Genomic DNA, 21,557 nt, shown 5'->3' with positions numbered 1-21,557 from the left:
ACTTTCTTTCCCGTTGGGGTGCTGTGAAGTATCCAGACCCTTCTATCCCCGTGCTTCCTTCGCCCCAGTTACTAGTCCCACAGGGAGAGTATAAACCACTGGGAGGAAAGAGAGTACCTGAGAGAGTTTCAAGGGGATGGTCTCCAGATGAATATCGCACTCGATCCGGGGACTGTGCCGAGACCTCAGAGGCTCTTTGGAGCAGTTTCTCTTCAAAAGAGCAGACGCGCACACAGGCTCCAGGATGTAGTGGTGATCGCGGCTCTCCATGCTCTTGTCCATGGCCTCCTGAGTGTCACAAGAACGTCTGTCATTACAGCAAATGTTTTCAGGATCAAGTTACATGTTGGTATATGACCTAATTTACAGCATATTACCTCAGAACCCCAAACCAGGACAAAACTGGGAATTTAAAGCTCTCTACCATTTTTAAAATTTTATCTACGTTTCTTATTAGGTAAAACATTCACGTGGTTCAAAATTGAAAGGCAAAAAAAAGGTGAAGTATCGCCTTCTGACTCCCATCCTCCAGCCACCCAGTTACTCTCCCTAGAGGCAACCAATCGTGCCAGTCTCTTCTGTATCGCCCCAGAGGCATTCTACATATGTTCAGACAGAGCCATGATTTTCTGGTTTTTTTAACCATTCTCACACAAACGGTACGTACACTGCCTTACCTTGGTTCTTTAAACTTAATACTACATCTTAGAGACTATTCCATATTCATCATAAAGATCTTTGTTCTTATTTTTTATAACTGCATACAGTTCTACTGTAGGGAGGTACAGTATTTATTTCATCGAATTAGCAAAACAAAACTGTTCTGTACAACAGCATGCAAGCCAAAGAAAATCTTTGTGAGGGGGAAGAAAATGAGTCCTTTTTCTGCATTCTACTTGAACCACCTACAATTTCTTTACCAAAAGATTAAACTCAAAATTTTTATCCTTCACAAACAGTAATACTTTATGTCCCGTGAGTTTAATGACTCTCTAAGTATTTCTTAAAGGAATACCACCAAAGGGGAAGTTTCAATATACATAGAATAAGAAAGCTCTTCTTTAAGAGTCAGAGCTGGTGCTTTGTTCATTTAAAATCTGGACATCAGGGGCGCCTGGGTGGCACAGCGGTCAAGTGTCTGCCTTCGGCTCAGGGCGTGATCCCGGCGTTATAGGATCAAGCCCCACATCAGGCTCCTCCGCTATGAGCCTGCTTCTTCCTCTCACTCCCCCCTGCTTGTGTTCCCTCTCTCGCTGGCTGTCTCTCTCTCTGTCGAATGAATAAGTAAAATCTTTATAAAAAAAAAAAAATCTGGACGTCAAGTTTGTGACAGCTTAAAAAATACATAACTATAATATGTTACATGTACAGCATGGAATACTATGCAGGAGTCAGAAGCAATAAACCAGGAATATAAACGGCAACATTAATCCATCTTAAGAACACAGCCTTAAGTGAAAAAAAGAAAACAAAGAAACCTAGACTGAAATACAATGTGAAACATACACGAAACACTACGCGCTGTTCAGAATTACATGCGCACCAAGCACCTCAAGCAAACCCACTTGAGAATGGATGCCCGTGGAGGAAGAGGGGCATGGGAATGGCGACCAGAGCCACAGAGGACAGAAACCTGCGTGGCCGTGGCCCCACACTCTTTACTTCCGTGCTGTGTTACCGTAAAGCCTTCTGCCAGAATCATACCTGTAACTCCACCTGGGGCAAATCCCCCAACAAAGTGCAATCGACATCCCAATAGACGCTAAACTCCGCCACATCTAGTTGCTTTTTCCGCATTAATTTCTGTACCTGAGGTAAAGCACAGAAGAAAAAAAAACATGACTCTGTATTCACAAACTCATTCGTTCATTTACTCAACAAACCATTTCTGAGGAGGCATGCTTTGGCTCTTTGCAAGGTGCTGGGGATACAAAACTCCATTAAAACACGGTTTTGCTTTTAGAGTGTTCAAAACCCCGCTAGCGGGATACACACACATGACAGTTCTAACTAAGCAGAGGGAAGCAGAAGAGGAATACAGAAGATGCGACGAGCAAACAGTGGAAAATGTCAGCGTGTGGATGAGCATCAAAGGGTGTATACGGTTACGGCACAGGGCAGAGTGGGGCAAGGATGGGGACATGTGTCGAAGTGGCAGGTCCACCATACAGGAGGCCTGGTGTCTTCAGAGGACGGCAACGACACTGTGTAACAGGAGTACCATACTCACGGTGTGAGGGCGGCACTGGTACACACATTTGGAGTGGGGAGTTAAGTGCTGACAAAAGCATCTCGGAATGTTACTAGGTGTGCTGGGTTAAGCAGTTTCCCTCCCTCCAGAAATTCATGTCCTCCTAGAACCTGTGAAGGGGACATTATTGGAAATAGGGTCTTTACAGGGGCGCCTGGGTAGCACAGTCGTTAAGCATCTGCCTTCGGCTCAGGGCATGATCCCGGTGTTCTGGGATCGAGCCCCACACCAGGCTCCTCTGCTATGAGCCTGCTTCTTCCTCTCCCACTCCCCCTGCTTGTGTTCCCTCTCTCGCTGGCTGTCTCTGTCTCTGTCAAATAAATAAATAAAATCTTTAAAAAAAAGAAAAAGAAAAAAAGAAAAAAAATAGGGTCTTTACAAGATGTAATCAAATTAAAACGAGGTCATACTGGACGCGGGTGGGCCCTAAGCTAATGACTGGGGTCCTTCTGAGAAGAGAAGGCAGACCACAGGGGAGAAGGCCATGGGAAGATGGAGGCAGAGACGGAAGGGTTGCATCCACGAGCCAAGGAACGTAAAGGCAACCACCAGAAGCAAGAGGGGGCGGTTTCTCCCTCAGAGCCTCCAGGCGAAACCAACCCTACAAACACCTTGATACTGGACTTCAGGCCTCCAGAATGAAAGGGAATAAATTTCTGTCGTCTTAAGCCACTGCGTTTGCGGTAACTGGTTAAAGCAGCCCTAAGAAACGAACACACTAGGAAAGGAAGTTTATGGCGCACTAAGGAGTTTGAACTTGATGCTTTCAGAGACATGGAGCCACTGAGGGTTGTGGTATAGGAATGCCACCAGGGTCAGGGGTGGGTTTGAGAAACAGGACTCTGGCAACACTGCAAAGTGGAGCTTCCCTCCTTGGTGTGCTAGAGAAAAAGAGTCGTGAGTGTGTCAGGAAATGGGCAAGTTTATAGGCTCAAGTTACATTTAGAAAGACCAGGCTAAGCACCTCCAGCCCCCAGCAGCCACATGCACTTGCCCCAGCGTGCTGGCCAGATGATATCTGTTTTCTGTGTGTAACGTAATATGGAAGAGACTGGGAAGCACTGGTTTAGAAAGAATCGAGGGCGTGGGATAGAAGCAAGGAAGTCATGGAACAGGTTGCTTTATGAGCCCGGGCTAAAGCTTAGAGGGTCCTGAAGTAAGGCAGTCACAGTGAGGATAACAGGAAGAGACACGTTTGAGACACTTTGCCAGGAAAACCGGTAGGATGCTGTGAGCAGATGGGTACTGAGGTTGAGGAATGAGAAGCTAAGGCTGAGCACAGGCTTGGGGAGCTCAGCGTAGTGGCTAAGAACACATGCTCCGGAGCAGGGGTGGCAAACTTTTTCTGACAAGAGCCAGACAGTACATATGAAGGCTTCGTGGACCGTACAGTTTCCGCTGTAACTACTCCACTCTACCCACTAGGGCACAAGGCAGCCTTGAACAATACGTAAATGATGGGTGCAGCCGTGATCCAGTCATTCCTTACGGACAAAAACGGGCAGTGGGGCAGCGGGGGGGCTTTGCTCACAGTCCACAGTTTGCAAACCCCCACTCTGTAGCTGGTCCATGTGGGTTCGAGACCTGGTTCTGCCACTCCATCACTCTGCACCTTAGCATGCTTAGCTGTATGTAACATGAGGCTAACGGTGGTGGTGAAAAGTACTGAGAATTCAATGAGGTAAATCATGTAAAGCACTAAGTACCTGGCACATAAAAGGGCTCAAAAGATGTTAGTTTTGTTTGTTTTAACATTCAGTAACATGTTAGAGAATAAAGGGGAAAAGTTGGTTTCAGGGAAGCAAAATGGACCAGAGGAACATAATGGGATAATTTTGCTTATGACAAGCCTAAACCACCACAGACGTGATCCACAGGTAGTTACAGACCGCGAACGAGAAGGTAGAAAAGAGGTGGAACATGGGGTTCAGGATGTGGAAGGCATCAACAAATCTTCCCAGGGCATGGCTGATTCTGTGAAACAGAACTAGCTTACCCCAGGAGTACACATAGCACGAGAAGAAAAGCAAAGCTGAAACCCTTTCTGTGACTCAGTTTCTTCGTGCATAAAATGAAAGGGATCACATCAACATTGAACGTAGGGGTGAAAGAACGAAAAGTCAGAGAAAATTGGCCATTTCCCGATTTCGGCAAATTAATCTGTTGACACAGACAAGAAACATATATTCTTGCCAAAGAACATGGTGCAAAAGAATGCGGCCTCCTCTACGGAACATGAAATGACCAAAGGCAGAGCCCCAAATCTCCAAGAACCAGTGCTTTCTTCCTAGCTCGCAGGCACAGTTCATACTCACAGGCTCATTCACTGCATTCTGCATGGACACATTCTTAATACAGATGCCAAATGCAAAAGGATGGGACGGGTTGGTAATACCATCTTCGAAGCGCAAATGGACATCTTGAATTTTTAACTGCAAAGGGGAGAATAAAGGAAAACACATTTAGACATGTACTACAGGTAGAATACTACAGGCAGACGTCAAACTGCCCTTGAGCATTTAAGTCAGTCACAGCAGGCAGTTTATACAAACGCTTACAGCACACACGTCCAATGCTACGATAATTATAACCACAATCCTGAGAGTTATAATCACAAATGACATGAATGATATTTCTCTGTGATTTGTGCTACCTCCAGAAAAGAGCTACAATACTTTCATTAAACCATTTCACAAGACCCCTTTAAAAAACACTAAAGGAAATACTGTGGATCTAGATAACTGGCCTGCCCTCTCTTACGATAGTGTAATCTTGTCTCTGTGTTCCTGCACCTAGACACAGGAACACTAGCAGGACACATACACTTTGTACTTATTTCCCCTGGCCCCTGGAAGTGGGCTAGAGAAAAGGCACTCTGCTTCGGTAAATTAAAAATTATAACAGAAAGTGAAAAGACAACCCATAGGATGGGAGAAAATATTTGCAAATCATGCATCTGATAAGGGATTAGAATCCAAAATATATAGGGGCGCCTGGGTGGCACAGCGGTTAAGCGTCCGCCTTCGGCTCAGGGCGTGATCCCGGCGTTCTGGGATCGAGCCCCACATCAGGCTCTTCCGCTATGAGCCTGCTTCTTCCTCTCCCACTCCCCCTGCTTGTGTTCCCTCTCTCGCTGGCTGTCTCTATCTCTGTCGAATAAATAAATAAAACATCTTTAAAAAAATCCAAAATATATAAGGAGCTCTTGGGGCACCTGGGTGGCTTAGTCGGTTAAGCGTCTGCCTTCTGCTCAGGTAATGATCCCAGGGTCCTGGAATCGAGTCCCGCATCAGGCTCCTGCTCGGTAGGGTGCCTGCTTCTCCCTCTCCCTCTGCCCCTCCCCGCTGCTTGTGCTCTCTGTCTCAAATAAATAAATTAAATCTTTAAAAACCACAACAAAATATATAAGGAGCTCTTTCAACTCAACAATAAAAAACAAATAAACCAGTTTTTTAATGGAAAAGGGATCTGGATAGACATTTCTCCAGAAAAGATATACAAGTGGCCATAAGCACATGGAAAGATGTTCCACATCAGCCATTAAGAAGATGCAGATCAAGGGGCGCCTGGGTGGCACAGCAGTTAAGCGTCTGCCTTCGGCTCAGGGCATGATCCCGGCGTTCTGGGATCAAGCCCCACGTCAGGCTCCTCCGCCATGAGCCTGCTTCTTCCTCTCCCACTCCCCCTGCTTGTGTTCCCTCTCTCGCTGGCTGTCTCTATCTCTGTCAAATAAATAAATAAACTCTTAAAAAAAAAAAAAAAAAAGAAGATGCAGATCAAAACCACAGCGAGGCGGTGCCTCGTACCCACTAGCGCTGTTATTATCACCAAAGACAGCAGCAGGCAAGTGTAGACACACAGTACCGAGTGTCGATGAGGGTGTGCAGAAATCTAAATGTTCCTACATCACTGATGAAACTGTAAAACGGGCACAGCCTCTTTGGAAAACAGTTTGCCAGTTCCTCAAAAAATTAAACACAGAGTTTCCATATGACTCCAACAATTCCACTCCCAAGTATATACTCAAGAGAACTGAAAACATATATTCACACAAAACCATATATGTGAATGTTTACACTAGCATTATTCATAACAGGCAAAAAGTGGAAACAACCCAAATGCCCATCAACTGAGAAGCAGATAAACAAAACGTAGTATATCCCAAAAACCACAGAACCTCTCGGTATGAACACTCCATTCAACCTCCCGCCCCAAGAGAGGTGACCACATTTAACACGGCTTCTAACAGCATAAGCCTGCGTCCCTGGGACATTCCAGCCTGGTTCTGAGTTCCTGTCTGGAAAAGCTCAGAGCTGTTTGTTCCAGCCAAAGCCTGACAATAGGTCCCTGACCTCCCTTTCTTAGAGCATTTACCAAAAAGGGCTTACAATTGTGAATCCTTTCTCTGTCCCTAGGAGACGTATGTATCTCCTATAATCAAGGACTTGAAAGCCATTCCTTTGAAATGTAATAACCAGGAAGGACAGGGCCTATCTCTCAGTCTCAGTCTCTGCGGGAGCACAGAAGCCCAGCTGACAGATACAGCTGGACTTATCACATGGACACTGACCCTTTGTCATTTTTCACCTGAGCCCTCCCCCAATAGGATCCCCTGCCTCACTCTCCCTTTAAAAGGCCCCGTCACCTCTGTATATTTTGGAACCGAGCTCTGCTCTTTCCGCTTCTGTCAGCAGTTATGGAATAAAAACTGTTTTCACCACTTTAACTAACATTCAACTTTGTTGATCTTTGACGGTCCCTATCTCTGACTGAATACATTATTCAGCCATAAAAAGGAATCAAGGCTGGTCCACGCCACAACATGGACGAACCTTGGAAGCATTATGCTCAGTATAAGAAACCAGACACAAAAGGCTACATGGTGTACGATCACATGGATATGAAATGTCCAAAATACGCAGTTTCCATAAAGAAAGATTAGTGGTGGCATGGGGCTGGAGGGAGAAGAGAAATGGGAGTGGCTACTAAGTGGGCATGGAGTTTCTTTGGGGGCTAATGAAAGTGGTCTGGAATTACGGAGTGGTAATCCAGGCACTTTGTAAACACACTAAAAAAAACACTAGAGTGTACACATTAAAAGTGTGAACTTCACAGGATGTGAACTAAATCCCAATAAAGCTAATAGTAAAAATAATGATGAATTTTTTCAAATTAATGACAGCTTAAAAAAAAAAAACAACCCTGCCTGAAACAGAATTCAAAGCACTCACCTCAGATGTACCAATCTCTTTGTCAACGTTATGACAGTTATGAAACCAACAAACTCAGACTGCATCTTGGGGGGAATAGTATACCTCGAAACCATTTGGCCTGTGGCACGTTGGCATTGCAAGAAAACCCCGGAGGTACCGAGTAGAGGCTCCCTCTTACGGCACTCATAAAAACTGCGTGGACCCTGATCTAGTTTTCGAGGATGAAACAAAATTGTAATTAAAGCAGAAAATGGGGCCAAAAGCCCTGACACTGTTAACTCCTCAAACCACCACCAGATCCATCAGTGAGAGATTGAAACACCCCGTGGGCTGTTCGCAATTCACTATGTAATCAACTAGAAACCATGCACTCAACCTCTCTCACGTTACAGAGAAGAAACCGAGACCAGAGAGGTGAAGTGATTTGCCCTGAAATGATCAGTCATGAAGGTTTAGGAGACCCGGCTTCGAAGGAGGTATATATCCTTTAGCAAGTAAGAGTCCAACGTTCAAAAGCAAAGCAAAATGTGAGTAAAAGGAAAACTCCTACTCATACGAGCTGAAGCAAGAAAAACCTATGTCTTCCCAGAGCTGGAGACTTGCTTTTCCGGTTTCCCTTTGGAACTGACTAGAAGAGGCCACACCTGAGCCGTCAGCCAAGGCTCTGTACAGCCCGTTTCGGTTTAACCCACGAGAAACAAAGTACTAAGAAGCGCAATACAGTTAAGCCTGAGAAGTCCCTGTCATGTTCGTACTTTATAAAAGTCAGGAGGACTTACTTCAATATTCTCCACAATTCTCGTAACTACAGAGGCAGTAACTGAATACCAGTAGGACTCCCCCTTCCGCTGGCGTTCATTCTACAAAGGAAAGAGCTGGGGTTAGCCAAATCCAGTGCTCTGCTCAGTTCATCTGTCTCACCGCAGCTGGTCTGGTGGCCGAGGGGGGCGTGCCTTGCCTTCCATCTGTCCTCCAGGGCTTGAAGCAGAGCCTTCTTGCGCTCCCTCTCCAAGAGCTTCTCCTTCTCATCATCGAAATCCTCTAGCTTTTCAGGAGCTCCGATCAAGTGAAGGCTGGAGATGGAGATCACCCAAGGGTCCACGTGGGGGCGATAAAACGGAATCTGAAGGGTTACCTTCCCAATGAAGCCTGGGGAAAGCAAAGTCTTGTCAAATGCCGATACACATTTTTACTTCTTACTGTTTTTCTGTATTCTTTCAGTTTTCTATAAGAAGCATGAGGACTTTTACAATTTATTTTTTAATCTAAGAAAACAGGCAGCAGGTTCTCGTACATGGGAAACAGAAGTTAGCAGGCTGAGATCTAAGAACGAGGCACCATAAAATAAAAGATGGAAAAAGCCCAGGGTGGGGGCACCTGGGTGGCTCAGTGGGTTAAGCATCTGCCTCCACTCAGGTCATGATTTCAGGGTCCTGGGACCAAGCCCTGCATTGGGCCCCCTGCTCAGCAGGGAGTCTGCTTCTCTCTCTTTCCCCACTTGTGCTCTCTGTCTCTATCTCTGTCTCTATCTCTGTCACTATCTCTGTCTCTATCTCTGTCGCTATCTCTTTCTCTCTCGCTCTCTCAAATAAATAAAATCTTTTTTTTTTTTTAAGATTTTTTATTTATTCGACAGAGATAGAGACAGCCAGCGAGAGAGGGAACACAAACAGGGGGAGTGGGAGAGAAAGCAGCAGGCTCATAGCGGAGGAGCCTGCCGTGGGATCGATCCCATAACGCCGGGATCACGCCCTGAGCCGAAGGCAGACGCTTTAACCGCTGAGCCACCCAGGCGCCCCATCAAATAAATAAAATCTTTAAAAAAGAAAAGCCCAGTGTGACTTGACCCCATCAAATGCAACAGCCCTCCTCCGAGAAGTGTCTCTTCCCCAACGGAACTACATCTTAAACTTCCTTGGGGTGTCTTTCTCCCCACAGCATCTGCAGGAGCCCCTGAGCAAGAAACCGGTTTCTTGTTGGTTATTCGTGGGCTGGTTGAGAAGCACTTCTTGGGAGTTACCGGATTTACTTACAATATATCCAGTCTTGAACATACCAACTGAAACATGAGTCAGAGTACTACTGCGGCACTCTATCGAGGAAGAATTCTAATTCTTCATGAGAACCCGGAATGACTGGAAACCTACTAGAACCGTGATACTGATTTCCCAAGTCCTAACATTTCTAGCCAAGTCTCCTAGGACACAGGTCTTCTTTAAATTCAATTAATAAGAGGCAAGTCAGCACTAAGGAATAATGCATAAGGATATCTGAACTGTCCTAAAGGATCTCTCAAAGATCCACATGGCCCAACTAATATGCTCCCTCTGAAAGAAACACATGTTATCAATTGCTACCCTCTAAGATCTAGAATTCAAGTGGGATTGATCTGTTGAAGGTAAGAGAATATTAACACCAAGTGACCGACTGTGTAATCCAGTAATAAATTAAGAAATGTGGCAACAGATAATGAAAAAAAGTTTTAATTTGGATTTTATCTAGAAAAATGAAAGTAAGCTTTTTCTATTTAATAGTTTATATCATAACTGAAACCAAATAGCAATTTTCACTGCAGAGTTTAATAATAATTGGTGTGCAGCTGCAATTCTAACCTAAACTACTCAGGGGAGAGGCATGTTTTGTAAGTTAGGTGACAGCAAAATATAACCTCCGTTACATTTCATTTAATTTTTGCAAAACAAGTACAAATAGGGTCATTTTTGCAAAAATATTAGGAAACATCGTCAATATTCCCCAAGAGCCTCTCCTAATCCTTTGATATTCAAATAATAATCTTTGGAAGTACCCTCAGTATCATCATTCCTGAGTTTCTTTCAGATTCTAATTCATCAGTGCCTTTGCCTGTGATTCTGGCAGTTCACCCATCACTTGAACTGACTTAAAAAAGCCTAAATCTTTTGCAAGAAATCTATGCTACTTCACCTAGCAACTGATTTGCATTGTCCCTGCATTTTATTGTAATATAAGTACCCAAAAATGATAGAAAGACTGACATCAACAGGCTATAATTGAATGATGACAATGTCTGAATAGGGACTGATTCTATACACGGTCATTTAACAAGGAATTTTTTTTTAAGACTTTAAGTAATCTTTACACCCAACCTGGGGCTCGAACTCATAACCCGGAGATCAAGAGTCACAGGCTCCCCTGACTGAGCCAGCTGCGCGCCCCAACAAAGAATATATTTACTCCAGTACAATTCTTGTTTCCTCACCAAACCTAAGTAACCGCAGAACTCCTATCACAACTGCAAACCTCTACTGTGTGTGCTAGGCGTTGTTCCGAGTAATTTTAATGCATTAACTCATGTATTCCTCTCCACAACCCTCTGATGTAGGTACAATGACAACCATCTCCTCTTAGAGACTGAGAAGCACACAGAGAGGTGAGGGAACTTCCCCACACTGCCAGGAAATGGCAGATATGGAATACACACCCAAGCACACTGTTCAGAACCCACCTTTCATTCAATAAACTGTCTCTCAGTAATACTATGAATCCCCAAAAAATAAGAACTCCCCTGTATCTAGGACAGACGTTCTCACACTTCAGGATATGTAAGAATCACCTGTGGCGCTTATTAAACATCCGGGTTCAATGACACTCCCTTGGCGGTTCTGATTCAATGGGTCTGGGAAACACCTGCCTCCCCACCGCTAACCCAAGGTCATCCTGATTGAAAAGGCCACACTCAACGACTGATCTAAACTCCCTATTTCCTATCCTGCCTCTTCCTGCTCAAACAGAGCCAAACTCAAGGGCTCTCGGTTTTCCCGTCCCAAGCAGTGGAAGCAGCCATGTACGACTGCCGCCCTCTCCTGCAGAGTGCCACGCACCGGCTTTGACTTCAAATGGTAATTCCAATTCTTTCAAGGCATCCTTCTTTAAGGGCAAGTTTTCCAACTCAACAGCACCTGAAAAATAAAAACAACAGCATGAAATGTTCACCCAACACAGGCAGCAGGCACCTACTGTGTGCAAATCTTTGAAGGTGAAAGGGAAAGTTTTACAGCTCAGCCTGGCTATAAAAAGCCAGGAGTAGCACGGCGCCCAGCCTGCGTACTCTGTCTGTACTAGCTTCCTGGCCAGCCCACTCTGACAGCAGAAGCTCACTGGCAGGTGAAGGGTACAGGCAGGGATCTTTTTCTACAATAAGCCAGACAGTACAAACTTTATGGTATCTGTTGTGTATTCTCTCTGGGGATTTTTTTTTTTAAAGCCTTTAAAAATATAAAAGCCATCTCAGTTTGGATTTGGTCAGCTGGCCAATTTGCAGACCCCTAGTTTGGGTGAATATTCACCAGACGACCATTAACATCTGAGTCACCTGGGAAGAAATGCAGGCTCCAGGGCCCCCTGTGAGACATCTCTGGGATTGAAACACAGAATTTTGCAATTTTTAACGAGCCCCGGAAACCCCCCCCCATGGGTCTATTGTACGCAACATCTGAGAGCCCATGAGAGTTAAATAAAGTTGGTCAATCAAAAGGAATTCTACTCTCCCTTCTGGAGAGACCAGCTCCACACGTTCTGCTCCACATCTACGCATACAGGCTTAATCACCTGCTCGAAAGCAAAGAACAAACCACTGCAGAAGGGCCTTTTCAGATCCAGCTTTTTTTTTTTTTAAAGATTTTATTTATTTATTCGACAGAGATAGAGACAGCCAGTGAGAGAGGGAACACAAGCAGGGAATGGGAGAGGAAGAAGCAGGCTCATAGCGGAGGAGCCTGATGTGGGGCTCGATCCCATAAGGCCGGGATCACGCCCTGAGCCGAAGGCAGACGCTTAACCGCTGTGCCACCCAGGCGCCCCAGATCCAGCTTTTACAGGACTTAAGCCTAGGGGTACAAGATGTCTCTGAACAGCCAAGGCTCTCTGCCTCGTTCTTGCCCTCACTCTCCCGGCTGTGGAAGTCATGCGTCCACACTGACATATCACTCCCCAGTCTCTAGCAGGCACTGTGCTGGCCACTGGTAATATGAAAAGAGAAGGCAGGGTCCCCATCCTAAAGGGTGGAGGAGGACAGCCATCATTCTACAAAACTGTTTGCACAACTTAAGGCAATTTCTGAGAACAGGGAGTACAGACAACCACCCAGGAGCCACTGGTACAGGAACTCAGAAGAGAGGCAAGCCAGCCGGAGACAAACTTATAGAAGAAACAATTATTTTTTCCTTTAAATGGCTGTTCAAGACTGTGGGTAATTGGCTTCTAAAGTATTGAAATCTAGCAGCTTGGCAGGTGCAGAGCAAAGGCAACCAGCTTATGTTGTAGACTTTTGCAGGAACCTGTGTCCCCACGTGGGTCCCCACATAGCTTAAGACTAAGGAGAGGTTAATAGCCCCAGAGGGCCTGGAAACAACTCTAATTGCACATCTGGGGAGTAAATGATCATAAGGGGGGGAAAAAACATGAAACATGTTCCTCAACAGTTGAAACTGACTTAAAGGGGGAAAGCATATGGTTTCTTCTTTGGAAGAGCATCATTTGCAATTTGAATCATTTGCCCTATTTTTCAATACCCAAATCTGTCACAAAGGCAGACGGCACTAGGTTTCCTTGGCTGCTGTGCACCTTGGGGAAGTGGAAGGAACCGCAGGCAGCCCACGCCAGGAAACATTAACGCTGAAGTGCGGAGAGCGAAAGAGGTGCTCTAGGAAGGAGGAGAAACCAGGGACAGGACGAAAAGAAAGGGCAACCTCCAGCATGTCAGAAACAAAGGAATCGGGCAAAACAGCAGCAGCGGTCGGTCAGCCGGTAGGTGGTTCCGGAGGGAAGGCTCGCTGATTCCCCACCCACTCAAACATGCACCCACACCTGGCCCTGCTGGGAAAGGTCCCTCAAGGGACCCAGAGTAGGTGAGGACTTGATAAATGATAGTGCTTTCCGTGTCTTTCCCGGCAGATAACGTGCAAGCTTATTCCTGGACATCTCCTCCCCAAACGCCTCAGCTTAGCCGAGCAAGAAGTGGAGTCCCTAGAACTGGGGTCCATATAGAGGCTGGTGGCTTTTCCGTCAGCACTGATGACTGCTGAACTCTCTTCCTGCGGTGGCTCTGCGTCACTTAGAAAGCCAGCCCGAGGTGCAGAGCTGATAAGAACAAAAAGGAGGATGGCCTGAAGTGCTGGGCCACAAATATAGATAGGCCTGCAGCCCGCAGTTGAGGCCCCATGATGTGACACTGGCAGCTGCTATCTTCTGGCCCCAAACCATCCTGAGCATGCCCTGCGAGTTTTCTGCTTTCTGCCTGTGCTCACAAGCTTCACTCCACCTGGAATGCAGTGACCCACCCCGCGCTGCCTGCCGAACTCCAGCTGGAACTCTTGCTCGGCTCCCTCTGTGACAGCCTCCCCAGGGTGCTCCCAACAGGGTGAGTGACTGCCCTGCTTCACACATCCCCCTCCCCGCAGTGTGTCTGCATCTCTAGTGCGCCTGGCATGACTAACAAGTTAACAGGTGTCCAAGGGCAGGGACCCCCGAGGTGGAGTAATAGGAACAGCAATCATCTAGTGAGATCTTCCTAGTGTCGAGCACTTCCTCTCCAGCATCTAAGCCTCGAAACAATATGAGCTAACACAATTATCTTTTCCACTCTGAGGGGAGGAAAATTAGGTGTAGAGGTAAGCAATTTGCTTAAAAATCACAGAGCTGGGGGCGCCTGGGTGGCTCGGTCGTTAAGCATCTGCGTTCGGCTCAGGGTGTGATCCTGGCGTTCTGGGATCAAGCCCCACATCAGGCTCCTCCACTGGGAGCCTGCTTCTTCCTCTCCCACTGCCCCTGCTTGTGTTCCCTCTCTCGCTGGCTGTCTCTCTGTCAAATAAATAAATAAAATCTTTAAAAAAAAAAAAAAATCACAGAGCTGGGGGCACCTGGGTGGCTCAGTCGTTAAGCATCTGCCTTCGGCTCAGGGCGTGATCCCAGCGTTCCGGGATCGAGTCCCACATCGGGCTCCACCACTGGAAGCCTGCTTCTTCCTCTCCCACTGCCCCTGCTTGTGTTCCCTCTCTCTCTGGCTGTCTCTCTGTCAAATAAATAAATAAAATCTTTAAAAAAAAAATCACAGAGCTGGGGCACCTGGGTGGCTCAGTCAGTGAAGCATCTGCCTTTGGCTCAGGTCATGATCCCGGGGGGTCTGGGACTGGGCCCCGAGTCAGGCTCCTTGCTCAGTGGGGAGCCTGCTTCTCCCTCTCCCTCTGCTGCTCCCCCTGCTTGTGCTCTCTCTATATATCAAATAAATAAATAAAATCTTAAAAAAAAAAAAAAAGAATCACCGAGCTGGTAAGAGGTAGTCCTAGAGTTCGTACCAGGTCTGTCTGATCTCAAGTGGCAAGAGGAGGCTTAAGTAACTTGCTCACGGTCACAAACAGCTGGTAAGTGGTGAAACCAGGCTCAGACCCTACGCCTGAGCTCCTGGTATCTACTACTGTCCCCCCTTTCTGTATCAGTCCATAACACAGCCGTACCCAAAGCAGGTGCTTAATGGTGTTTGCTGAGAGACAGAACAAATGAAATCATATACAAGTTCTCTCTCTTTCGACAACTTGTACGCTATTTTGCATTTTTATCACTTTTAGTATGTGTGCACAATCCACCCTTGAAGTCCAACCCAAGCCAATCATATGCTGACGATCGTGACAATGGGGGATGCTGACTGACTGAGGGGCCATTATATGCCCAGAATGGTTCTAAGCTCTCTGACCTACATTAATGTGTCTAGTCTTCAAAACCTTACGAGACAGTTAATATTCTCTCCAATTTACAGAAAGGAGGAATTTGAGAATTCATGAAGAATTGGAATAATCTGCCCAAGCTACTAGTAAATGGAGGAAATAGGATTCAAAACGAGTCTGGGTGGGGTGACTGGATGGCTCAGTCAGTTAAGCCTCTGACTCATGATTTCGGCTCAGGTCATGATCTCAGGGTCATGAGATCGAGCCCCAAGTCGGGCTCTGCACTGGTTGTTGAGTCTGCTTAAGATTCTCTCTCCCTCTGCACCACCCCCACCCCCACCCCCGCTCTCTCTCTGTTTCCCTAAAACAAAACAAAACAAAACAAGTCTGGCTACAAAATTCATACTCTTGACCACTATCTCTGTCTTCTTGGCATCTCCCAAAGCATCTCAGTCGCTAAATATCTGCAGATGGACTGAAATAACATGCTTATTCCTACACAGGACCCTCTGCCCCCAAACACTGCTTTAACTATCACTGCAATGCTCCATGCTCCAACGCCTCCCTAGCCAAGCACTGTGGTGTGCTTTGAATCTTAAGGATGGGGCACCACATTAACAATGGTTATGAAAGAAAAATTTTTCTACTCTGCATAGAAAATATTATTTAAACAGGACAAATAGAAAAGCACTTTGAAGAATCAGATACACACAGGTGTCATTACCAGATATATTCTAAAACAGATGAGAAATCTGTTTAGTATAGAGTCCATGATATATCAGATACCACAAATTTCTATTTATTCATTTCTTCGGCAAACACCCTCTTACCATGACACTCTTGAAAGAGCTAGCTCTTTTATTAACAAGGTTATGGTTTGCAATTCCCTTTCTAGGCCCTGCTACCTGCCCTGTGCAACCTGGTTAGCTTCACAGCGTGTATGAGAACTTCAGTAAGTGACCAAAGAGGTGACCTTGACACTACTCTTATACTTGGAACACAAGCTCTTCCCTGACAGACTGGTCACTTTCACCTTGCACTTAGCAGCTCCCTTCTAAGGACAGGAGGAAAAGGTCGGGACAGAAGTTAGAGATGAAGAAAAAACCTACTTTTGTTTCCAATGAAAGGAAGGGAGTGGGAGGGGCGACCAGAGACCAATCCTTTCACTGGTTTACATGGGTCAGAAAAACCTGGGAACAACACTTTGGGGGAGAAGTGAGCCACGGGCACCCTATTTTCCTAGTCCACCACATCTCCACTAAATTGTCCTGGCCCACCTGCCAAAACCCACACCCCCACGAAGGTGAACTTCCCGCTGTATCTGAGATCTCCTTTCCACTTTCTGGGATGCTACATGCTTGCAGACTGACTACCTCCTTTCTCTAGATTTATTCAAGCATTCCATTTTCAGTAGAGGAAAGAGAACTTGTATTAAAACGAGGAGGGGGGAAAAAGCAGTTTTCCGATCTTCACACCAATTCCCTGCACTGCATTAAATCACGTATAGGCATTTACCAAGGATAGGCCTGTAAAGGCTAAAGCGTCTCAACCTTTATTCTATCAAAGACCCCACAGCAACATATTTTAAAGCTTCAACTTGGCATCTACTATACACCAGCAGGACAGGAGCTTTCAATGTCATTCCATTTGATCCATTTGAGCCTTACAGCAACCCTGGAGAGGTATATTATCCACTTTTTCTTTTTCTTTAAGATTTTATTTATTTATTTGAGAGAGAAAGTGACAGAGACAGCATGAGCAGGGGGAGGCAGAGGGAGGAAGAAGCAGGCTCCCCGCTGAGCAGGGAGCCCCATATGGGACTCGATCCCAGGACCCTGGGATCATGACCTGAGCCATCCAGGTGCCCCTTACCCGCTTCTTCTAAAGAAACTGAGGCTTGGAATTTCAATGGCTTGTTCACATAGCTAATAAGTAACACCGGAGGATTTGAAGCCAAAGCCAATGCCACTGTCACTACATCATGACCACCTCCATTAAGCTTCATAAAGCTAAAAAATTAACTGGGATAAAGTGCAGTCACCCACAGCATAGTCTTTTTCTTTTTAATATTTAATAGTTCCCTAAAATCTATAGCAATACAGCTACATACTTAAGTTACCCTGTAATAATAATCAGCGTCATGTGCGAGAACATATTTCCTTTTACACATACTTAGTACAAAGCCATCTGGGCATTATGTTTTATTATTCTCAGTACAACAAAATGAATATAAAGAAACAGATATGTCATCTGCAGTGGCACACTTTACCAAAAAGAGATACATGTACTCACCTTTCAGAAGCGCAACAGAGAGCTGATCAGTGTTCAGGTTATTGACGTATTTTCCCAAATAGGTATTGAGAACCCAGGCTACAAGACCTTCCAACATGACTATATCCTCAAGACAGGTGTTTAAAAATCATGGATCATTCTTTACTTCTCTCTCTCATGGTCATAGAAGAATCTATGAAAGAAAGAGAAAAAAAGGAAATCAACAGAAAACCAGGTGCTTTTCTAAGCTGATTTCCCTACTCTACCTTCCCTAAAGGTGGACGAATGCAAAGCACAGATTTAAGAAAAGATGGGGCGACCAGCACTGGAAGACGCCCTGTTAGCAGAGGATCTAACCAACACGTCTACATTCTGACACAGCTACAAGGCACAGTCACTTGTAAATATGCCAAAACATACCTACAATTACAAGTTGTCTGTCCTTTCAATGTAACTGATCATTAAACTGCTTGCCTTTAGTAATTCACCTTGGGACTAGACTGTCCTGGTCAGAGGTTCTCATCCAAGTGTAACCAGGCAATATCTAGGCACATTTTTTATTATCGTGACTGGGGGTTGCTACTGGTATCTTGTGAGTAGACACCACGGAGACAGCTAAACGTCCTACAATGCACAGGACAGCTCCCCCACAGCAAAGAATCATCCACCCCAAATGTCAACAGGGCCAAGGTTGAAAAACCCTGCCCTTAAAAAAAAAAAGAAAAGAAAAGGAAAGGAAAGGAAAGGAAAGGAAAGGAAAGGAAAGAAAGAAAGAAAGAAAGAAAGAAAGAAAGAAAGAAAAAAAGAAAGAAAAACTCTGTCCTAGATTAAGGCAAAAATGCACCAAGAGATTTCAATAAACTTCATATTCTGCAATGATCCTCTTTAAGCCTTCCCTAATTGTGCAAATTTGTTCATCAAGATCATTCATAAAATAACATAAGTGAAAGGGAGAAGGCAGGGGTTTATCACTGTTCTTAAATGTTCTGGACCTGCATTACAGGAGCCCAGGCACCAGATGATGCTCATACAATGAACTATCTTAGTAATACAAATACAAGAAATCCTCTGGTTCCAGCTACAGTACTTACACTCAGTACTGCTTTACCACTACCTATGAGAAAATTGTGCTTATTAGCATAGCATAAATATACAGGTTACTTTTTAGTATTGCAAAAAGTTAACACGAAGGAACCTGAGACATAAAAATTGAAATGTGTTCTGAAATTGCTCAGCTAGCTAGCAGATCCCAATTAGAACTGTGAGTTCCAGAGCTTGCTCTGAGCCAAGCACATCAGACACCAGCCCACCATGCTGGACACTCCAGATTTGCTATGGCATGTGTCCTGGAACCGGCCCTTTCAGGATCCTTTCCAGGCACTCTGCCCCCCCTCCAGTGATTCATCTTAGTGCCAGAAGATACACTTATCCCAAATGAAAGGCTACCACCCAACAACGACCCAAAACACAAGGCCCTGTAAAGAGTTAACTGAACCTCCAGGAAACACTGACTTTTATTTGTCAACAGTGTCTTGCATTTCCAGCAAGATTCATTTTTATTTGCCATCGGTGACGGTAAAAATAAACAAGTAAATAAATAGCATTTGATGAAATACTGATTTCTTTCCAAAGATTTTTTTCAGCCATATTTTGTGTAAAACTAAGAATTTGCTAGATATTATTGGATACATTTATTTAATGGAGAGGTTCAAGAACAAATTCTTAAAAATAAGAAATGTTTAACGGTCTGGTAAAAGAAACATTTCTATATTATAACTTCAAACAAGTAAGTCTGTGAAAACAAAACGTGAACCTTATTCTAGTATTACTATGTAGACTCCAAACACACTTAGGCAGGGAGCCAAAATCAGAGTCCTCTTTATTTGAAGTTAACGCCACTGACTTCACCCCTAAAATGCCAACAAACTCTCTATAGTGCCAACTACAAATGCTCTCCCAACAGAGGGAAACAACTGTCAGTTTGTACAAAAATCTGGTCCTACTCTACTTCCCCTGAGGGTAGAAGAATGCAAAGTACAGATTAGGGAAAAGCTGGGGTGAGAAGCACTGTAAATGCCCTGGTCAGTAACTTAAGACTCAAGCCAGAAAGAATCTATTAGCTCGGCTAAGCATCTAACCCAGGCTTGAAGCCACTTCAAGGATTCCCTTAAGGAATCTGTTGTCAGGAAGGGCCGCCAGACTGGCTAGAATCCCAAAGTGTTTACACTCGGGTCCATCACGGCTTCCAGGCAGCCGCCTGGCACTAACTCGAACCTGACCTCCCCTAAAAGGTGGGGTAGGTGACACTGGGGATCAGTGCTCAGCCCACGGGAGGGCAAACAGCCGGGCATGACCTTGAGCCAGGCCCCTCCATCGAGGGGCGGCCAAAGCCGGGAGTAGGAAGGACTGGCAAAGGGACCAGGGCGCTGCTCCCCAAGCCGGCCGGGCCTGAGCGTTGTGGGAGCCGGGGAGCTCAGAGAATAAGGGACCAGAGGGGGGCGAGTGCCAGGACCCGGGCCCCACAGGAACGGGACTGCCCTGAAGGTGAGGGTCCCCCAGCCCCTCCTCCACTCGGGGGGCTCCAAGGAAAGGAGACCCCCACCTCCCAGATAAAGGCCGGAGGAAACGGCGCCGGGCGGCTGGCGTGCCGCACCTGAAACCAGGAATTCAGCTTGGGTGCAATCCCGGGGAGCGGGGGTAAAGACTGGTCTGAGGCCTGATGTCCCCATCCCAGAGCGTGACCCCAGAAGGCTGGTGGGTGGTTAAAACACTCTGGAGAACTGTCCAGCGCCCCATTCTTGGGCGTGAGGTGGGGGGCTCGCACACGGGGGTCCCGCACTGAGACCGCGGCTCAGGCGCGGAGACGCGGGCTGACACCGTCTCCAACCCCCGGGCATCAGGCTGCCGGGACCCCGGAACGGGTGCCGGTCCGGCGGGGACTCGGACTCCCACGACAAGGATGCCAGGGTCCCGAGAAGCCAGGCAATTCCAAGCCTGTCAGTCCCTGGGGTGCCCGCGGGGGCTCGGGGCCGTCGGGAGCGCGGACGCCCCAGGGCCCCGGGTGGAGCTCAGACGGCGGGAGGGCCGGACGCCGGGCTCCCCGGGCTCCCAGCGGCGCGCTCCCCGCGGGCGGGCCCGGGCCCCGGGTCCGAAGTGAAGCCGGAGAGACAGACAACGGGCTCACGGCCCACCTGCAGTCTTCGACCCTGCCCGCCGCCCGGCGCCGCCCCGCCTCGGCCCGTACCTGTCTGTGTCCCGGGCCGCCCGCCCAGCCCGGCACTGCGCGGAGCTTCCTCTCCCGGCTCCTCAATGGCGCTGGCCGGCGGAGCTCCGGCCCGCCCCGACCCGACCAATCGAGCGGGCGACGCGCCGGAGCCTGGCCAGCCGAGCGCCGAGTCATCGAGAAGGCGCCCCCTGCCGCCGGCGGCCGCTCGCGGATGCCGCTGCGGGTGCGGGAGAACCTCCAAAGGAGCCCCCAGCCTATGCGGCTAGGAGGAGACTGAGGCCCAGGGGAGGGCAAGGCCGCCGATTCGTGTGGCTTCGACGGTGTCAGAACCCAGGATTCTTCCTTCCATCTGGCCCACCCACAGTGGGCTCCCCACTCAGCAGCCACAGGGGTCTGCTAAAACACAATTCAGACCAAGCCACTTCCTTGCTTTAAACGGCTTCCCCCTTATGCTTGAATGAAAATCCACCTCCTTACAGAACCGACACCCAGATCCTCCTGGATTTGATCCATTCCTATTTCTGCCCCTCTCTCTGGCTCACTGCCCGCAGCAGCCCTCGGTTCCCACCCCAGGACCGTGCTTTTGCTCTTCTCTCTACTTAGAATGTTTTTCCCTGAGATACCCGCTGTCCGGTAGAAATATAACACAAGCCACACGTACAACACACATCGTAATTTTTAATTTACTACTTGGTACATTTTTAAAGAAGAAAAAAGTAAAAACAAATAATGTATTTCATTTAATTCAGTATGTCCAAAATATGATCATCTCAACCTGTAGCCAACAGAAAAAAGAATCAATGAAATAGTTTAGGATTCTTTTTATAGTAAGTTTTTGAAATTGAGTGTGTCTTTTACACTTACTGTGCATCTCAATACTAACCAGCCACAGTTCAGGT

General features: G+C 46.6%; 1 protein-coding gene across 10 annotated transcripts in view; it reads right to left on the bottom strand.

The window, feature by feature from the left end:
* The window catches only part of VPS13D (vacuolar protein sorting 13 homolog D), a 240,856-nt gene extending 220,025 nt beyond the window's left edge, over positions 1-20,831 (bottom strand). For 8 of the 10 annotated variants that reach the window (XM_034671220.1, XM_034671222.1, XM_034671224.1 and 5 more), the window contains exons 1-8: positions 20,677-20,831; positions 17,454-17,625; positions 11,325-11,402; positions 8,423-8,613; positions 8,244-8,324; positions 4,567-4,683; positions 1,705-1,809; positions 118-288 (exon numbers count right to left, since the gene is read on the bottom strand). In XM_034671220.1, the coding sequence (XP_034527111.1) occupies positions 118-288; positions 1,705-1,809; positions 4,567-4,683; positions 8,244-8,324; positions 8,423-8,613; positions 11,325-11,402; positions 17,454-17,550 (840 nt within the window). In that variant the 5' untranslated portion in view covers positions 17,551-17,625; positions 20,677-20,831. Of the gene's footprint in view, positions 1-117; positions 289-1,704; positions 1,810-4,566; positions 4,684-8,243; positions 8,325-8,417; positions 8,614-11,324; positions 11,403-17,453; positions 17,626-20,676 lie in introns of those variants that run through there. The other 2 variants (XM_034671221.1, XM_034671226.1) reach the window with 2 other exon arrangements.
* Between the last annotated feature and the right edge of the window lie 726 nt (positions 20,832-21,557).

This window comes from Ailuropoda melanoleuca, chromosome 11 (genome assembly GCF_002007445.2).
Source record: "Ailuropoda melanoleuca isolate Jingjing chromosome 11, ASM200744v2, whole genome shotgun sequence".
NCBI classification, from domain to species: domain Eukaryota; kingdom Metazoa; phylum Chordata; class Mammalia; order Carnivora; family Ursidae; genus Ailuropoda; species Ailuropoda melanoleuca.
Note: the sequence above shows the minus strand (reverse complement) of the source record. Positions and strands in the feature narration are given on the sequence as shown.